Source organism: Solanum lycopersicum, chromosome 5 (genome assembly GCF_036512215.1).
Source record: "Solanum lycopersicum chromosome 5, SLM_r2.1".
Lineage (NCBI taxonomy): Eukaryota > Viridiplantae > Streptophyta > Magnoliopsida > Solanales > Solanaceae > Solanum > Solanum lycopersicum.
In genome coordinates, this window is record NC_090804.1 from 39,392,158 (window position 1) to 39,413,873 (window position 21,716).

A 21,716-nucleotide genomic window follows, 5' to 3' on the forward strand; every position below is an offset into this window, starting at 1 on the left:
TTTGTATATTCAACAAGTCTCGAAATCTAATATAAAGTAAATAATTATCTAATAAGCGCTAGTAGATGCATCTTGAGTTATAGGAATTTTATATGGTGATAGAACAATGAATTCGTGAGGAAGATCGTATTTCACAACTAATTCAACAAAAAAAATTTCTGGTGAACTTTCATATGACTCTATTTAATCTACTATAAAGGTTCTAAATTGGCTCCTTAATAATAAGGATAATTACATTCATGAAAGGATCAAGGGCTTCACCCTTTAGCATAAATTCTTAGTCTCTTATCAATGGGTGAATGACCGATCCAAATATATCGTGTTAGTGAAGAAGGGAAATGTCGCCAATAAACTCTTTCTTCGAGCACGATTATGACAGGACTCGAGAAAGAACCCCGGCTAACTCCGTGCCAGCTGCCGTGGTAAGACGAGGGGAGGGGAGGGGAAAGTATTCTTCGGAATGACATGGTGTGGTTGTGATTATCGGGCAAGGGGTATCATGAATAAACTATAGCTCTACCTAAATACAATTGTGGAAGAAATCGTTGCTTTGAAAGACAAAGGCCATCTATCAGCAGTCCACTTTAAATCAATCGTACGAGTATGCTATCTATCTGCCAGTCAATCTGAGTTCTCAAAAATGACTCCAACCACCCTGATGAGAATCCCACTGAAAAATATTTTTTCAGAAAAAACCTGCCACCAAGCTTTGACAAGTCGCTAACTTTCTCATTGTATGATAGGGACCAGTCACCCCTCCCCCTTCTTTCCGACCTCTAACGTCAAAGCTATAGGGAAATGTTCTTCGATCATTCCATCGATAGAAGCAGTAGGTATATGACGCATGCAACTAGTAGGTGATAGGAGGATGTAAGCGTTGGTGGCAGGGGTACTTTGGCGAACTAGGCGTTGCTTCTATCTCATTATTTATTATTATATTTTTACCCTACAATGGTAGAACCTAGAAATCTTCCATCTCCAGTGGTTTGGTACCGTCTAGCGTCTTGGATTTATATACCATGTAGGTGATAAAATCATCAGTAACTAGCTATCTTTATTCTACTCCCAGGATGTTTAGGATTATGGGTGTGGGAGGCTCAGGGACGACTATGATGAGTACATGTTTTATATAGGATCATATGACTTTTGTTCGATCAAGGGATAGCGATAGATATGATCTGGTAACTTAATGTTTTCTGGCATATTATTTTGGGTAAGATATACACTGAAAGAAAACACTATAAACACCTTTTATCGGTAGTCCTCAATCTAAAGTTAGATCAACTCAACTCGAAAGGTGAGAGACAAGGTTGGGTGAGGTTACAAGACATCATGTGGGATATACGATCTACTGTTCCCGTTGTTGACTTTGCAGATGCTTTTAAATACTATAGCAGTATATTACATTTATTGTATATATCCTTTTTTCGTTTCATTGACATCAGAGATTGAATTCAATTGAATGGATTGACATAACAATTGTTCTAGTCTATCTGTAGTAGTTCGGATTATTCATAGTAGAGTAGTACCCACACTAGTTATCCAACATCACAAAATAATTTGATCCCATTAAAAAAATCAAGTATGTCTCTATGTATGTTACTTGATTTTCAAATCAACCTAATTTTCATGACCCAACCAAGAAACCTTGCGTCCTCAACAAGAAGAACCTGATTCAAGTGATCAGTCCCCCTCACAATCGATTAAAAGGAAAGTCTCCTAGAGATATTTGTTCAAATCCAATTCATGAAGATAGAGTAAATTCAAATCAAAGAAATAAAGTCTTAGGCCCTCACTATCTATCAATCAACCTATTACTCATTACTTCCGAACTAGATAGGGATTGTGATCTCGAGAGAGGAAGAAATAATTGACCTCCGACAATAGTTAGATAGGGTGGGCTACAATGAATATTATGAAATCAATCCTTATAATTCGCTCCCTCTCACTGGCCTGAAACATATATAAATCATGATTTCTTCAGAGTTGGCGAGCAGGCTAGGCATATTGGGTCCAGTGAAGAAGTTCCTCAAAGTGCCACAACATTTAGTTTGGTTCCTTTTATACAATTATGAACTCCAATAAACTTTATCAATTACGACACAACTTATCCTCTTGGAGATGACATAACCAACAAAGCCGACATAAATCCTAACAGAATAAAAAAAGAAAAGAAAGTTTAATTAATGGTGTATACCAGTCACTAGTTCTCAAACTTCCAGTTCTAATCAAAGCACATAAATTCGTAAATAGATTTGTATGTATAGCCACTTCAGTCATGCTCGTCCTTTCTTGAAAGTATCTTTTTTGGGAACATGGTCAACCAGAAATTATTATCTTAGTGATTCCAGATACATCAATGCATAAAATGCTCCAGCTTTCTATTCTCATATGAGGCCAGACAATGGATTGGGAACAGGTTGTCACGAAGTGATTCATCATGCTCAAACATGAGCCCATCGCTCGTTAGACACGGTTTATAGAACATAAAATCCTAAAAAATTAAATGAAAAGTGGGTCCATATAAATGATAAAGACCTCCAAACAACAAAGCTCCTTCCCCATATGGAGTTCGGAACACAAATGCAATCATTTAGTGAACTGTATCTTTTTTATGTTAGTGTTCTCACGCCGCACCCTTACTGTTGGAATTGGCCTCCGAATTGTACGTGGGACGAGTTTGTGCCTCATATAGCTCAGGACGAAGAATGCGGGAAGTTTAGAAGAGATGGTAAAACCTTGGTAGTCAGTTACGCGGGATAACCAGTCGATCAAATCAATTTGGGGTTAACTTGTCAATCAAATCATTTCGGGGTTAAACTTTTGATCAACTCTAGGCTAAGCTTTTAGTGAAAAATAAATACATATCTTATAGAATGAAATTCCGCAATTTTACAATAACTTGGCCTTTTTCTTAACTTCAACTTTGAGATTATTTTGGCCACCGGTGACCGGCTCAATGAGCACCTTAAGGCGGTGCTTTCTTGATCAACTATCTGACTTATTCAAAACGACGTTGAACTAAGACGTGAATAAGTGAAATGCTAAAGTATGTCTTCTTTCTAGAGGCCTCGGACAATAGAAGATAAAAAATCGCTAAGGAATAGCTTGAACTAAGAAGAAGTGAAGTAATACTTGGCCAATTCCCTGGAATTCATTGAAGACTTTACGCGTAACCCTGGTAATTTTTTTTCTAATAAAATACTAAGGATGCGGCTATGTATTCATTAGTAGGAAAAAGCCCTTGCATCCTTGAATCAACACCCTATTACTTGGTATCCTTAATGCCTGCCACCAGGCCATACCCGCAATTACACCATATCATTGCTTTACAATATCATAGACCCGCATCATTTAAAGAGACAAATTGTTACGATAGGCTTTCGTCATCCATCTTATAATGTGATAGGAATCTTATGTTGAGGCTAGCATACTATGATGCCACATTTATAGGCGAGGAAGTAGCCTTTTAGTCTTGCTTCTTCATCCTCGAGGAACTGAACTCCCTTGACATAGGAAAAAAAGTGAGGTAGTGGATAACTAAGAAAGGTTATATTTTCAAGGCTAGAGTGCTATAATGGAAAGTAGGTAGAAGAAGGAGATAAGAACTATCTTGCTATACTTGAATCAGTTTGACTCAATGCATGCACTTAGATCTTTCTCCCCAGCTTCTTTCTACGATTCTAGTAAAGCCCGGTTAGTAAGTCTCGAGAGCCAAAGCTATTTTTTTTCCTTATCCATATATCATAGTTAGTACCGTCAAAGCCAAAGTCCTTCAAGTAGAGCATCTTTTCAAGTGATTTTTGTCCCGCCTAATCATTAGCAAGTTCCTCGGTTCCAAAAATCTCAACCGTGTGCTTCATTCCCCCTCTTTTAGGAGAATTAATTCATTCCAGCCTTTCTATTTCTATTTTGAAACACTTTCGGCTTGAACACTATTCGTTTGAGATTGCAACCTCCTCATCTTTTCTTTTCAGACTCATTCCCTTTTTCTTTTGAAAAAATCTTAGTTAAAGCACTGGTCGACAGACTCATCTCAAACTATATTTCTGGAATGCACTCCTAGACAAGGAAGCAGGTTCGAGCACAGCTCGCGAAAAGGCCTTCGCTATTAAAGGAGAATGAAAATTCTCTATCTCTGCAACTCTAATTGTAACATGATTTGGGGAAGTTATTCAGTAAGGAAAGATCGTATCCGCATAGAAAAGCTTGGCTAGAGAAACAATCTTTTTACTTTCGGCTGCTTAAGGAGAATAAGACTCTTTTTTTGCCTTAGTTTGCGAAAGACCCCTGGAAATACAAAGAACAGTAAGAATACAGTTTCCAACAAGTATACATCAAAAGATTCAGCGAGTGGAGAAAGAGCAGGTTTATCAGCTGGAAGTCATGTCCCCAGCTAGTGGACATGCCCCAATGAGAAGGTACTCACAAATTGAATATCTCATGTAACCACATCTTTAGACAAAGGGTAGGTTCACCTATAGACCAGTCAAATGTTGGAGGATGAGACAAAGAAAAAATTTAAAAGCTAAGCACAATGCATCTCCACTGAACCATCCTACTAAGGTTTCACGAAGTCAACACTATATGTTCACAGCTAGGGACCATGTTTAGTCCAGGCCAACAAAAAACAAGAGGAGCTTGTGGTCTATCACCACTTAAAGGGATACACAATGGAGATCGGATCGGCCTCGTATGTAACGGTCTTTTGGCTACCCAAAGACCTTCCACATGATCGAAAAGCACTTATTCCAATTTCTATAGGACCTAGCTACAACTCTTTATTTGTGTTATGTTCTTGTCCCTAAAACAAGGTTTAACGGCTATGAGTTCAAGTAGAATCTTTATATGTATCAAATAATTTGTGGATTGAAACTCTCTTTTCTTTAGTTAAGGAAGGGAATACCCATCCCTCTCTTTCGAGTGATTCTTCCCGCAAAAGGCATATGTTTTTTATTTTCATCCCAAATAGAACAATTGAATACGGACTAGATGTGAGCAAGGTGCGTGGAAGCTTAGGGTTAGCAGATTGTTGGCTAGAAGAGCTGGTAAAATAAAACTTTCACCATAGCATGTGTGAAATCCAAGGTAGTGATGAAATTATCACGAATTCCTCGTTCCCTTTCGTGTGAATTCTCCAACAGCAAATTTCAAACTTGTGGGGAATTATCTATTCCATCTCTCAATCCCGAAAGATAACCCCCTACCCTTTGGAATCCATATATCTTTTGACTCTATAGATATGGGCACCTGATATCTATGAGGGTTCACCCACCCCGGTTAAAACATTCCTTTCTATTGCGCCTAAAATCTCTATTTTTGCTAATATTTCATATTTTCTATTAATGGTTCTTATGGAGCTACATTGCAAAAAAACTTCTATTTCTGCTGCATTGCTTCTATGATATTAGGAGCACTAGCCTCTATGGCCCAAACGAAAGTAAAAAAGTCTTCTAGCTCATAGTTCAATTCGAAAAGCAAGTGACAAGCAGGAGCAGCAAATAAATATAGAATTCCACACGGGAGAAGTTCTGTTCTCTTTATGACCAACAGATACAAATTTTGAAAGAACATTAATTTAACTAGGCTTTCTTACTTTCAACTTTCAAGTCTCTCCTCTATCTAGAAGTTAGATCTGGAGGAAGCATCTAGTCATATATCCCCAAACCTTCATGGGAAAAAAACGGACTCACTCGCCCTACTTCTAAAGATAGATAGCAAAGGTTAGAAAGTCCCAGCTGTTGAGGTGGCATAGTGATAGGTGAGAGCAACATTTGCTATAGCTCAAGGATTTTGCTCTTATTGATATCTTGTTTTCCATTTATGCGTGGAACTGAAGGAGAAAAGATCAAATGTGTCTTATATGCTATTTTCAATGTAATAGAGGTTAGGTACAACAAACTAGAATTCTACAGTAGAAAGATTTATGTGCACCAGCCCGTAGTATTAGTGTCTCTGAATGCGTTTGAAGGATAGGTGCAAAAAAAGGGAGAGGCAAGTGGCCTAAGGGCCCCTTTCTTTACAGTCAAGTGGCTTTCCATCTCTAGGGAGATTGTATACGTAATCTTGTAATCTAAGCCTTTCTTCTTCTGATGGGCTCCTATTAGCTTGTTCAATATTAAAGGTAGTCATTCCCCCGTTCCTTTAGTGTTTTCAAGACTACTTTTTTCTTAAGTTGCGGTCATGTCTTGCTCCTGGTATAGAGACCGCTTCCATGTTTTCCCTGAATTTCATCAGTTTGAAACTCTAGTGCATCTTCATCTATTTTCATTCTAAATAAATGCGAACATCTCCATTGAGTTACTATAACTGATATGGTTAATAATCACTAGTTGTTAACCAACCCTTTCTTTTTTGAAATATTAATGTTTATTAATCAATTCTTTATTATTCTATGACTTTTTGTGTGAATGGATTACAGTTTATTACTCCAAAGGCTTTCACATAACTATCGATGCTATCAAGAGAGTACCAAATGCTAACGGTGACGAAGGTTACTGACTTTTAGTGGACACGGAGCCAACGAGTTCAGTCATATATCATAACGAGTCTAAGGTTATAGAAGCGACTTGACCGAGTCTACGAAGCTTTTCTATCATCGTAGTCATAAAAAATCCTTACCTTTATGATACATTTCGTAAGAAGCGCCTCCCTAACCACAACAACCCCTCGTTCACCAGCCTCCTATACAAGAGCATACTTTTGAACATATGTCTCTAGAAAATTGAAAGGAACTTCTTCAAAATCACAAGGAGGTTGCCGTGGTGATTCAGTATATTTATTGGGAACTTCACACACGCGTTTAGGGGGTGTTAAGTTGAGCGCCTCAAAGAAATGGTGGAGGGGATACAGGGGGAAAGGATGGGGTAAATTATTTAGACTCTCCAAATGGAGAGACGCCATAGCCCCTACTTTCGGGAAGTTCAAATGGATCAGGGTTTTGGAGATACGGAGATTGAAGTGCTAAAGGACGAAATGGAGGGAAAGGAGGCTCTCCCTGCTTCAATGTAAATGGGGAATTGTTGTTTCGCAGCTGCTCCTCTCCTTACATTCATGTGGCTTTCACTCCCAGGAAGTGGGAACAGGACTCAATCGATGACAAAAAAGATTGTCTAATACATTTTCTTTTGTGGAAAGAGTTCTATCTCCCTAGGTTTAAATTCCTTCTGGAGAGAACGAACCATATTCCCTTTAAGATAGGTTCTAGGGAGATGAAATTAAGGGGGAGTCTTTTTAGAAGGCTATTTCTCTCCGAGGGCTATGGATCAGGGTGAGGGTCAAAGCGAGTGAGTTGGTTTGTGAGGGTATACGTATACGAGCATTCTATTCCTGAAAGTCTTACCTAAAGAGTAAGTAGGGCCAATCTTGGACTGGGTTAAATGGGATATTCCTTTTAGCCAACAGTCAACTTACACTCAATCCTGTGCGAAACAGAAGTCCTATACTACATCTGAACATAAAAGCTCTCTCATAGGATCTTTTACTTCAATAGTAAATATCAGGCTTTTATTTTTACTACTTAGGCTAGAGGACTTGACGGACCCCCTTAGAGGTCGGAAGAAGATACTCGGTCACCACCGCAACCCTTTCTAAAAGGGGTATGGCGGACATATCTACATCTAGAAGTCGTAATTCCAACCCATCACTTTACGCTCTCTATCTCTTTTATATTCGAAATAACCTCCTATTCTTAGAATTAACCTGGGGCAATAAAGTTTCTAAACGAATTCACTTTAAGTAATTGAATGCAGGTCAGCGGACAGAGGGAACACCCCTAGATACTTAAGTTTTGGAATTATGTCATGCCAATGCTATGAGCTTCCGTAATCCAATGGAATCTTCGTAAAGTCGATCATTACGAGTGTTACAATTCATGATCCTGCCATATGAATGATTTCTTATCTTAAGGGAATCTCTCATGACCCAAGTTATCTATTAAGTTCCCATATTTTCATTCTTAGATTTTGGAATCCAGCTATCAGTAATCTCGACCCCTTGAGAGACTTGTATTCTCTACACTAATTGAAGATGTGTTCTGGCATTGTAATACCTCGAAAATAACTTAGTGAATATAGACCCTAATATGTTTTTCATGAGGTTATAATGTCCGAAAATGGTTTATAATGTGGTATTGAGGCAGTGTCTAAAGGTTTAGGTGCATTCGAAGTCAAACGTCAAGGTCCAACTAAGACATTCGACGACTAAGTCACCTATGTGTCTCATGTATTTTTATGTGCCTATATATGTGTTTCATGAGATTATAAGGTCCTCATTTGAAGTTGTTATTATGTTTATGGGCATTGTGTGAAGTTCCATGAAGTTTGGAGGTCAAACGTTCAAGAAAGTCCATGAAGTTCGAAAGTTTTGCCTTGAAACGACCTTGTGTGTCTTGGCATGTTTCATCAAGTTTTATGTGTTTGTTCATATCCACGTTTGAAACGTCTGGGAAAACATCCCCAAACACCAACCAAGGGTCCTTGAGGAAAGACCCTTCATTGAGACAAAGGCTGTCAAAACCAGCCCAATCGACTAAGGCAAACGACGGATCCGTATCCATCAACTCCCCGTCGATAGGAGGCGTGGTTTAAAACTTAGCGTAGGGATGTAATCACCCATTTTCCAGGATCTGATCCAATCGACGGAGGACAGAACGATCCAATTATGGACCAACGGCCAATCATTTGGCAAGTCGTGTATGAGCACTGTTCCCGCACAATTCACTATAAACTCTAGGCATTAATGGGTAGGTTCATAACACGTCCAAATAATAGAAATGGAGGTTACTAATGGGTATTTTAAGTGGGTTTATAAGTCCTAAATATCTTGATGAACTCATTCTTCAAAATCAAAACCCAAAATATCTTAGAAAGTCTCTAGCACTCTATTGAAGCCAAAACTCAAGGAAGAGCTTGGATTGGAGATTTTATTGGTGATTATTCATCAATTTCACGGATTAACATCATTGAGATATGGTTTTTGATCCTTCAAACTCTATTCGTCAAGGAGCCCAAAATTCAAAGAGATTTCTAAAGTTTTCTAAAGATGAATTGTCCAATTTTATGATCTATTCATGGGTTCTTGCATCAAAAGTTTTTAGATAAATGTATATTGATTATATTGATATTATTATATGATTTTAACCAAATTAACCTATGAACCCATGTAATTGCTGAACCCTAGTTTTTTACTACTTTATGGGTTAAGTGATGTTGACTTAATGCTTATGAATTCTAGTGTAGTTTTCTATGGGCTATTGATTAATGTAAGAATTTTATTCAATTTATGTATACGTTGTATTAGATTGATAAATATATATTTAATTGACCTATTTTCATTGAGTATTATAGTTTTTGTATTGAATTGTTGATTATGGCCATGGGTAAGAGCCTTATGGTATTGAATTTGATGATTTCGCTTTGGATTGAAGTTGAAAGAATGGATTGGTGGTATGATGAACTAATTCTCTTTATTTTATGTTAATTAGTACTGAATTATGTTTTGATTGATATGTTCCACTTACATTGGTGGTGCTGTTTGCTTTACTTACAATTGATGTAGCCTCATCGGTGTTACTTTATTGTTATGATGATCATGTCCTTGTTGGCAAACTACTTGAAGTATTTTGATGATTTCTGTATTCATATATGTGAAGTATGATCATATATATCTACTTATAATTAAGTAAAAGTATGTGTTCTTCTATTGTGGTTAAGAAATCATGTTAGACTATGACTATGTTCTTATGTGTGTAGTCTTAGAGTTGATGCATTATTATTCCTACTTGAATTTATGAGTCTATAATGGTTATATTGATTATGATATAGTAGTGTATAGGATGACCTAAAGATAATGTTGGCTATGTCTATGTGCTTCTAAAGTGATATGTAATAGGTGAAGTATGTTTTGTCTTGTGCTGGTAGACTTGTGTCCTTTACTTGATACATGTATGAATATAAATATGAGATGTCTTGACTTAGGATGCTATAAAATCTTAGTCTTGTATGTATGAAAGATATGAGACCTTGAATGATTCTAAGAAGGTCATTTATGTGGAACCTTGAACCTAGTGGTAAGGTTATGAACCTTGATGTCGAAAGTCGTAATGGTATCCTTCTTGTAATGAATGATGGACTTAAGGTTGGTTGGCTGGAACAATATCATATCATCCTTAGGAAAGTCATTAGAGTTATATTCGTTGTCATTGTAAAGCAGCCCTAGGGGACCTCTTTGGCAGGGTAAATGTCATTGGTTTATGAACTTGATATGCAACCCCTTTGAATGATCCTTAACGTAAATTACTCGATGAGAACAAAGGATAGAATCTGGTGAGTATGGTAAGGAACGTAGCTTTAGTGAAGAACAAGACTAGAGTACAAAGAAAATCTTTCATATTCCTTAACCATGTGCCTACATGGTTTGTGTCTAAGTTATACCATTGGCAAGTAGAACACCCTCCATTAGAGTAGGTTACAAATCTGGATTCCATCATTTTTTACCATAGTCTATGTCGTTTATTGTCTATTCTCATAATATGGAATAACTATTACTTTAGAAAAGTTCTATGAAGTTAAGGTGATGGTATTGGACGCTATCTCGAAACTGTACAATAGGCTTTGAAGATGTTAGTGAGAGTCCCTAGGACTCCAAGACCATTACTTGAATGTCCTTATGTGATGAATGATTCTTAAATGAACTAATAAATGTAATGATTGAAATTAATAATACATGTTAAATTAATAAGTACTTATCTAGAGTAGTTAAGGGTTGTCTAGTTAAGGTGTGAAGGCGGCATAGGAATAGTCACTTAGAATCTTACCAAGATAAGTCTTAAGAATGACTCTAGTTAGGAAAGTTGGTTGATTAAGTAGACATGATCCAAACTTAGGTAGTCTTAAGGATTATTTAGGTAATCTTGGAGAGGTCAATCATAGACGTTATCTACTTGATTTACTTAAGTAAGTCTTTTTATAACCTTCGGAAGGGAGAATGTCATATTATATGTATGCTATTGTATTAAGTGAGAATGATCTTATCCTAGGTAATCTATAGGATCTCTGAAGTGTGTGTGAAAGGGATTGTATGGGAGGTCTCTTCACAACTCACTAAAGTGAACCTTAGAATCACCTTTAGTTGGATCTCATGTTTATGTGGTTGGTGTATTGTAAGTGTGTATATTTCATTATAGGTGGTCTTAAGGATCATTTAGATGAGACTAGAGATGGTGTATGGGCGGTATATCTTTGTCTTACTTAAGTGAGTCTTAGGATAGCTTTTAGTGAGAAGATTGCATGCTAGAAAGTGTCCAAGGTGAAGTTGAGGAACTTCACTATAACAGTGAATAAGCTCAGTGTAATGTTTCTAAAGTGTGATAAATTTCTTATATGATATTTATGTGTTTCTAAGATGATAAATGTTGTTCTTATGCTTATATTATGATATTTAAATCAAAAGATGCATATTTCCATTAAATTTCCATTTTCATGATTTTTATGCATTATGTCATACTTAGTACATGTGTTTGTACTAATTCCATACTTTTATATATCTCTAAAGTGATTAATAGGTGAAGGTGCTCGTGGGAGCAAAGATTGGATTATATGATCATTCAAACAAGTTGAACTATGTCCTCATTTAACTCAAGTGCATAAATGTCTTTTATTTCTCTTATTGAAGTATTGTAATAGACTAAGTATTTCTATATTTGCATTGTATGGATAGTGTCCCAGGTATTCTTGAGCCTAAGATTTGATGAAATGAGACTTAGTATTTCCTATTGATTTAACATGAAATATATTTTAAGATATTCGTGTGAAATTTTTAATTCTGCACTACTTTTAATATGTTTATTTGTGATGAACGATTCAAAAGGGCTTGTATAAGATCTCTAAGAGGTCAAGTACGCCAGTTACACTCTGCGAGTGTCATATCTTCTAGGATGTGATTTTGGGATGTGACAGGCATATTTGAGAAAGTATCCTTTTTTTAGTTTCCTTTCAATCTCTAGACCTAACCCGAATGGGAAAAAGAGGGTCAGCGAAACTGCGGTCCACTTTGTACGTTAGCTGAGCAAACCCCTCATGTATTTTAGAAAAGGAAAGGGAACTTCTCACCCCAACGGAGACGGGAAACTATAACTTCTAGAATAGAAGATTCTCCTTATTGACCTGCTTGTTGGCTCTGATTAGGATCATCAAAACATCCTCAATGATTCTCTTGAAAAGCTTGACTTTCAAGTAGAGAATTATGAGTCTCACCCACTTTTTGGGTCAGCTTCGTGATTTTATGCTTGGAAAGTGCTCATATATCGCTGGTTTCCTTTCTTTTATAACATTGACTTTCAAACTCTTCAAACTAAATAATTGTAACGACCCATTTGATCGTTTTGAGTACTAAAACTTTTTATTTCTTAAATGACTCTTCCGATAGATTTTAAAAGGGTATTTTGGACTATTCATAACTAAATTTATTAGGCGAAGGGGGGGGTTTAAATAATTTATTTAGTTGGTGGTTAAAGGAAATAATATTAAAATTATTAGGGTTTTTTTTCATATTTATAATTACTCATATAATGAGTAGGGTTTAATATTCTTAAGTCGGCAAAATGTACATTTTCGAGGAGGAGGAGGAGGATGACGACTCAGGTAAAAAATTAATGCCCCAACTTCTTTAATTTTATTAAAAGTATCATCTTATGCCTTCCTTGTTATAATATAATCCCTAATAGTGAAATACATAAAAACATATGAATAATTGATGTCAAATTATGTAAAACTTAGCAATTGGCAGTGATTAGGTAATGATGAGGCAATAATGTATGGTATTGGCAAGTAGGTATGGATATCAGATTATTCTTTTTACCGAGCATAAACTAGTGTAGTAAATTATTTAAGGTTAATGTTAATTTTTATTAGTTTTCTTCTTATTATTACTATATTAAGTGAATTGAATAAAAAGTTAAATTAGTCATGTTGAAATCTCATATGGTTGTTGCATGTTCGTTGGTTCTGTAAATTGGGAGGGCATAATGTTTATTACTATTTTATGGATTGTTGGTTCTTGGAAAATAAGAAGAATATGAGAATTGTTTGTTGCCATTGTTCCATAGTATGCCACTGTTTAAGGTTCATCATTTATTAATTCATATAGGTATTATATTTTAAATCAAGCTTTGATATTAAGATAATTAAATGTTAGGTGCATCGAGTTATTTAAATTCCCTTAAAGTTATGCTAACTGGAGGAATTAAGACTTACCCTTAGGTTTGAACTCGAGTAAATACTATTATAAATTAGGTGAGTTGTGGGGTGTAGGTTGGACATAAAATAATATGAGTGTTTATAAACTCGTTAACTTATAAAATATGCATATATACTTGATAGATGTACAATGTTCGGAGGCATTGAGGAAAGGAAAAGCATTGAAGAAGTAGTTGGTTTGACTTTGTTTATTCGGTGGATGTAGGTTATGGTTTATGTTATTTCATAGTAAACTCTTAATAGTGATTGATATGCATTAGATGATATTATGAAATTTTATATGTACTTGATTGTGTGATTGTGTGGCTTGGTCGTGCGTTTTGTGATTGGTCTGAAATCCCGAGACCATGGAATGTATAATCTTAAACCATCTCTATTTGAAGTAATGACTTGAATAAAGAAGGCTCAATGAAATATTATTAACGAATGAAAATGTGGTGATATTAAATGATAAATTAATTATATTATTGGATCGGAGTGTCACGTTCCGACACGATATTCTTGGATCGGAGTGTCATGTTCTGACACGATATTTTTGGATCGGAGTGTCACGTTCTGACACGGTATTCTTGGATCGGAGTGTCACATTCCGACACGGTAATCTTGGAACGGAGTGTCACATTCCGACACGATAATATTAAAGGAAAAATATGTTGAATTAATGGAAGATACTCAATCTCAAAGAACTCAACTCCCAAAATGGTTTGGTTTGGAGGCATGAGTCCTCATGTGTGATCTTGATACCGTTGACTTAATACGTGCTTACTTATTGTTATTGAAACTTGTTCATGTTGTTTGTTTCTTATCACATGTTAAGTGCTATAGTTGAGTTCATACTATTATTTTTTGTATATTAGTTATTATTTTTGGTTGACCGATGATACTAACTCAGTACATGTTGCCTCGTTCTAAGCCCTACTTGTTTTGTTCTTTGTTTTCCTTTTATGAAATGCAACAAGTGTTACATATGAGTTCTGATTTCCCTCAGCTCTAGTCAGCCTCCCGCATATCAAGTTCCAGGGTGAGCTATCCATTCAAGCTCGTGTTGGGTTCTCTCGGTCATGACATGATGTTCTATACCTTTGGTCATATACAATTTTATTCTTTTATTTTGGTGTATTTGATATTCTTAGACTTAGTATTGGAAATTATATGTCCTTGATGTGATGAATTTCAGGTTTTGGGAAATGATATTTAGTAACATTTGAGTTTTCGTGTTATGCTTGTATTTTCTAAGTTAGGTTAAATTGGTTGGTTCTCCCACTTAAGAGGTTAAGTATGGGTGCCACTCACGACTCCTTTTGGGTCGTGACAATAATAAAGATATTATTAATCATTTTAGCACCTTATTAACTTATAAAACTCATAATAGGCTCTACCTTGTCCTATTTCTTTTTGAGGGTTGTTACATATCAAATGAATGTTCACATGGAAAAATTAGAAAAAAACAAAGTATATCTCTATATCTCTTACATATGTGCATAATATATGAAAACAATTCCAACATTTATGAGGTATTTTTTATCCGACAAATTAGAAAAAGTTTAACACCTCATATTTGAGATAGGACAAATTGCATATTCTTTTCAAAAATTGTAGGTGCCACCGACGGAGGCCACCTTTTGATCGTGATTTCAACTATGGACCATACATGTTGTCCGTGGTTAGTCACCTGAACCTTTTTATCGGCTTTTCCCCATTGTTTAGAATAAAATCCTTACCTACGAACCATAAGTCAGAGCAGTTCCATGGTTCAAACACATAAAATCTCTAGAATTTTAGTCAATTCTTGACCTACTTTAGGATCTACTGACTGTAGTAAAAGGGACCACCGTCAGTAGTTCAGGCATGTCAATTATGACCATCAACACCAACTCTCTGATGCCAAATAACACATTTCCAAGGTGTTCCTTGAAAAACATGCTTAAGTACATCGATCGCTCTATTAAAATTAAAGTAAGGGTCATTTTTGTCATTTTCCTTATGATGTGGACATTTAAACTACTTCTTGTTACACCTTAACTAAGTCTTCTTTGTAATGTTTAACCTATTATTATAATTAGTATGTACCTTAATCAATTCATTCACTAAAATAAATCAAACTTCGCTAATTCGTGAAAGATTAGGAAAAATCTTGAAATTTTCATAGGTGTTAAAGCTAGTTTTTGGCCATTTTCAAATGGCCATTACTTCTAGCTCAGAATGAGTTAATGGTAGCTCTTGTTATAGTTGGAAATAACTTGGAATGATCTTTCCAATGACACCAAATATGCATGATTTCAATATTGTGTGAGGGAGATACGACTTCCAGAAGTTGGGTTGTTAGATTAAGGAAGGTCCCAATCCGGATTTTAGTAAGGGTAATTTTTACCCTTTTATTTCCTAAATCATTGTAAGGGTTTAAATTAGGATAAAAACTAGTTTTAGTCAGATTAATAAATGTATTATTCACGCTTAGGGCTTGGGAGAAAAGAAAAGAGAACAAGGCGAAGACAGAAAGATCAAGAACTTATCAAGAACGCCAAGATCGTCGACTAGAATTCGTCGGGGTTGATCCCTGTCAAAGTATGTGAGATCTTACCAGTTGGATTAATTAATCCATATAACAATATTACTTTAGTTTTGTAGTTTTAAAGTTGTTCATATGATTTGAATTGAGTTCTTGATAAATCTTGTCGAATCTCCTCTAGTTGAGTTGATTGAATCCTCATTGATGTTGATAAGTAGTTTCAAAGTTTTTTTGGATTTAGATGTATTCGGTATTGATAATTTTTTGATTAAAAAGGTTTGGGGATAGAACTATGGTGGTTTAGGCATTTTGGGAATTGAAAACAAATTGAAAATCCGTTAGACGCACTTGGGCAAGCAGGCGCGTTGTACCGGTAGTGCACTAGAAGTTGACATCATTTAAATAGGGCCTGGCCCGGTGCGGCACCAGTACAACCACCCCCGTGTTCCTCATCCATTTTTTGTAGTTTAGTTCTTTCAAGTCCTCCCCAGGTACATTAATAACCTCCAGTGATTCTAATTACTTCAAATGATTTCTAAACACCTAGATATCATTGAAGAACGAAATAATAACCTTGAATTCATAATTCAATTAAAGGAAAGTTAAGATCAAGTTAAGGAAGTTAAGAGGCAAATTGAAATTTAATAAGTAATTCAACGTTAAGTTTTTAAAGGTTTTCAAGGGTCTTATTTAAGCATTTAAATCTCATTTTTGAAACTCAAGTTCAAGCTAAGCAAATATTTAAGTTGCAGTTCTTTTCTTCAAAGGTATATGGGGACTAAGTATTTCTACAGAGACTTAAAAATGTTTGCACATTTTAAACAAGTAAGGAAACTTTGATTCCCAAGGAGACTTAGGGAAAGTTTTCATAGAAGAAGTAAAGCTTTCTATAAGAAGCAATCAAGAAACTAAGATTTCCAAGATAGACTTTTAGCTAAGTATTTTGAGCACTAATCTCAAATACAGAATCAGTATATTTTTAATACATAAGAGTAATTATATCTTGGGAGTAGTATTGAGCACCGATATGGAGGAAAGTTTAGACGACTCACAGCCCCCGTAAACAATGTAGCCACCATAGGTAGAATACGTTATACTTTTTAGATGAAACCTTTTCACAATAGACTAGTGAATTTATTAGGAAGTTCAGGTCTTATACCTTTGGCAAGGTATAGGATGCGCTGACAACATGAGGTAAATCATTGTATTATCACTGTATCTCTTGAGTTATGGTTGTCTGTTAGAGAAACTCCCCCACAAGTTATTGTATTCTTATACGCATCAATTTACTTGTATTTTTATATACATGTCACTATTAATAGTATCTTAGATACATTTAGAGCTTTCAACATGTTTTAGAAAATGTTTCCTTATATTGCACACTTTTTTTAAAATTGCTTTGTATTGAAATTAGTAGTTCTTTATGAGTTAAGTAGAGCCAAGTTAAGTGTTCCTTCTTACTCCTTGTCAAGCTTAAGTATTATTAGCATTCAAACTCACATACTCGTACATTCAATGTACTAATGCCAGTTTGCCTACATCGTATTAAGATATTGATGCAGGTAACTAGGATCTGCATTAGACGTGCCATTGATCAAGTAAAACTCTCATAGTCAATTGGTGATCATCCCTTTATTCGGGAGCACATTCCTGTTCATTTATCTATTGGATTTAGATTTAAGTTATTAGGATGATTAAGGGTCCTCTGGCAACATCCATTTTCATTTTAGAGGCTCCATAGACAAACACTGTTAGTTTTATTTAGTTTTTTCATATCTTTTGTAAACGATAAGACTTGAAATATTCATTTTGGCTAAGTATGCAATAAAGAATTAAAAAAAAGAATTTATACATTCGAAACCCTTTTTGAAAAACTTTTGAATTGACTCCTTGAATGAGAGAAGAATCAAAGATGAACTACCATATCTTAATTCAAGAAACCCCATGAAACTACGATTGAAAAATTGAATAATTTGGCCTTTTTCTTTGGAGCATGAAGTTCATCAATGGAGGTTTACTAGGGAGAAAATTTTTGAGAGAGGGGAGATCTAATAATTTTTTTGACTCTAGATGAGGGTTGGAGTTTTTTATTAGGGTAATGGGCATATAATGACCTTATATCCATATATAATACACCTCAGAAATACCCCTACATTAATTAAAACTTTTTAAAACTTAACTTAATTTTTGAAATTATCGTCATGGAGCAAGTTCGCAACGCAGAGCTATTCCCACAAGATTTTTGAAAATAAATTTTGAGAAGGTAGAGTCCTTCATGTGTTCGTGACGCCAACCAAAACATTTGCCCTTGGTGAACCTAGTGCGCGATGCATACTTGTTCCATACTTGTGCATTTGCTTGCTGCTTTGAGAAACTTGTTAGCCAAAGGTTGGGTCCTACTCAAAGACACCTAGGGATGTCCTTGGGGAGTAGTAGATGGAATATTTGACCCTAGACATTTCATTCTAGGTGTTAGGGTCATCCCCACTTATTTTAGACTCCAAACAACATCTAAAAACACTTACAATATATAAGGACACACTAGCACACACACATAGCTATTTTTCGAACGTCTTGGTCGTTCTTCGATGTTTGACTTTCAAACTCTTAAAACTGACTTAGAAAGCTAATATTAATCATTTTAGTAACTTATTAACTCATAACACTCAAGATAATCTCTACCTTGACTTATTTAATTTTGACAATTTTTACATATCAAATGAAAGTTTACATGGAAAAATTAGAAAATAAGAAAGAATATCTCTATATCTCTTATATATATGCAAACATATGAAAACAAAATTCAATAGTGATAGTGTATTTTTCATCTGACCAATTTGGAAAAGTGTAACACCTCATATTTGTGAAAGGCCAAATTGCATATTCTTTTCAAAAGTTGCAGGTGCCACCGATGGAGGCCACTTCGGACTGTGATTTTAACTACAAACCATACGTGTGGTCCAAGGTTGGTCACTTGAACCTTTTAATCGGATTTTCCCCAATGTTAAGAATAACATCCTTACCTGCAAACGATAATTCAAACCACGGTCCATGGTTAGAGACATCCAATGTTAAACATTTAAATATTGTTTTTAAAACTCAAGTTTCAAGCTAAACAAAGAGAAAAGTTGAAGTTATTTTCTTCAAAAGTATATGAGGACTACGTATTCCCACAAATACTTAAAATGTTTTCACATTTTAAAAAAGTAAAGAAACATTGATTTCTAAGGAGCCTTAGGGAATGATTTAAGAAAAGAACAAACCCATTCTATAAGAAGAAAGTAGGGAAACTAAGATTTACAAGATAGACTTTGAGCCAAGTATTGTAAGCACTATTCTCAAACACAAATAAGTATATTTTTAAAACATAAGAGTAGTAAATATGGGAGTAGTATTAAGCACCTATATGGGGAAGAGTTCAGAAAAGTCACAGCCCCCAAAATCCATGTAGCCACCATGGGTAGAAAATGTTCATACTTTTTAGATGAACCTTTTTCGCAGTAGAATAGTGGATCCATTAGGAAGTTCGTGTCTTATACCTTTTGCTGGGTATAGGATGCGCTGGCAGCGTGCGGTAGATTATTGTATGATCATTGTATCTCTTAATAGATGGTTGTCGGTTAGAGAAACTCCAACATAAGTTATTGTATTCTTATATACATTAGTTTACTTGTATTTTTTTATACATGTCAGAGTTAATTGAATCTTGAATACATTCAAATATTTCAAGCTTAAGTGTTGTTAGCGTTCAAATTCACATACTCGTACGTTTGATGTATTGATGCCAGTTGGCCTACATGGAATTATGGTGCAGACACAGGTCACTAAGATCAACATTTGGCATGTCGTTGATCTAGTGAGTAGCTAAGAGTCATTGGTAATCCTTCCTTCTTTTAAAAGGAAATTCCTTTTCATTTAGCTATTGGATTTAATTTTTTTAGTTATTATATTAATTAGGGTCCTATCCCACCATCCAGCTTCATTTTAGAGGCTTCATAGACAAACAATGTTAGTTTTATTTAGTCTTTTCATCTTTTTTGTAAACAGCAACACTTGAAATTTCTATTTTAGCTAAATATCATATATAAAGTTATTTGTTGAGGTATCTCTTGGTTTAAGTCTCCCATTGAGTTATGTAAGCGAAGCCAAGGATTCATTCAAGGAAAACAATGGTCATTGGATGTCGGCCACTCTAGGGTATAGGCTCAGAGCGTAAAAACTTGGTATCAGAGCACATAGTTAAAGTGTCCTAGGGAGTCTATGAAGTTGTGTCTATAGAGTCTTAGTAATTTGTGTGAAGCGTGCCACATCTATGATTATGAGGCTACAACATTTAGGAATTCCTCCCTTCTTTTAGAATTCCATTCATGCATTAGAGTTTATCTCTAAAAAGTTTCCCTCTAATTCATGATGCGTGTGTTTAAGATCATAATTCCTCCATGAAGAGTAGTTAGAGGTCGTCCAACTAGAAGAAACTTAGAGGAGCCAAAGGTACTAACGCACCCAAAGTACAACCTCAAGGCAAAGTTACCAATTCTAAGTTACGCGATGTTATCCTAATGCTAAGCCAAGAGGTGACAAACCAAGTTAGGAAACAAACGGGAGCTCGACAAGAAGGGGTGGACACTTTGAGGATTCGGGTATTCTTGAGGATGAATACCCCAAACTTTTCTGGTTCAAGAACAATTGAGGATCTGGAAAACTTTGTGAAAGAGTTGAAGAATGTTTTTGATGTGATGCATGTGGTTGATATTGAAAGAGTTGAGCTAGCTCCTTATGAACACAACAACATTTCCAGGACTTGGTTTGATCATTCGAAGGAGGGTAGAGATGAAGATGCACCACTTCAAGTTAGGCTTGTTTTGAGGAGGCCTTCTTGGGGTTTCTTTCCCGGAAAACTGAAGAGGCCAAGGTACGTGATTTCCACACCTAATGAACGATTCGCTAAGTGTGCATCAATATGGGTTAATGTTCACTCAACTATCTGTCTATGCTCATGAGATTGTTAAGGATATGAGGAGTAGAATGATCTTGTTTGTTGTTGTCTTGGGTCGTGGTTCAAGCAAAGAGGTTCGACTGCAATGCTTAATGGTGATAGGGAAATTTCAAGGTTGATGGTCTATGTACAATGGTAGAGGAGGAAAATATGACAGACAGAGAAGAGAATAAAAACAAGAGAGCCCAGATTGGGAAGGAGTCTAGGCCGTAGAAAGGTGGCCCGAATCGGCTAAAGTCTCAGTTGAAGATGGATCATGCACCACCATCTTCTAGTGCACCTGAGCCTAGAGACAGAGTTGACCATCACGGTCAGAATTCTCGAGCAAAGCCTTCATACTCACGGGGTAGTGTGTCTAATAGAGGTAATAAGACTCCTGCCTGTACAAAGTGTGGTACAAATTCTCTGATGTTTGTCGTGAGGGCTCCACAAGTTTCTTCAAGTGTGGTATGACAAGAAATTTCATGAGGAAGTTCCCAAAGATCAAGCAAGGCAGTAGTAATGGGGGAAATAGGTCTCAGTCTTCATTAGTTGCTCCACCAGACTGGGATGCACCTAATGGAACTATTTCAGCTGCTAGAGGAGGAAAAAACGACTCGTATTCTCTCAACAATTACCAAGAATAGAAGAATTCAACAGACGTTGTCACTGGTATGATTTAAGTATTTAACTTTAGTGTTTATGCATTGTTGTACCCAAGAGCAAGTTTATATTTTATAGCTCCATATGTTGCTATGAACTTTGAAATTATTCCTGAGCAACTTAGTGAATCATTCAGTGTTTCAACACTTGTTGGTGAATCCATTCTATAAAAAAGAGTCTGTCGTGATTGTCCTATTTCCTTCAGTTACAAGAGTACCATTATTAATTTAATAGAGTTATACAAGGTAGATTTGTTGAAGGGTTTGGCTGTCTATTATAGGAGATTTGTTGAAGGGTTTTCATCTATATCGTT

At 35.7% G+C, this 21,716-nt stretch overlaps 1 protein-coding gene across 1 annotated transcript; it reads left to right on the forward strand.

Moving 5' to 3' along the window:
* Nucleotides 1-20,324: 20,324 nt before the first annotated feature.
* LOC138348801 (uncharacterized) lies at nucleotides 20,325-21,387 on the forward strand. Its single transcript, XM_069298380.1, has 2 exons — nucleotides 20,325-20,677; nucleotides 21,195-21,387. Exons 1-2 carry the CDS (start codon nucleotides 20,325-20,327, stop codon nucleotides 21,385-21,387), a joined length of 546 nt encoding a protein of 181 aa, XP_069154481.1.
* The last annotated feature ends 329 nt before the right edge of the window (nucleotides 21,388-21,716 follow it).

Coding starts and splice junctions, on each gene's coding strand:
- LOC138348801 (XM_069298380.1), top strand. CDS start 20,325: ATGCTAAGCCAAGAGGTGACAAACCAAGTTAGGAAACAAACGGGAGCT. Junction 20,678..21,194: donor GGAAAACTGAAGAGGCCAAG/GTACGTGATTTC, acceptor GGGCTCCACAAG/TTTCTTCAAGTGTGGTATGA.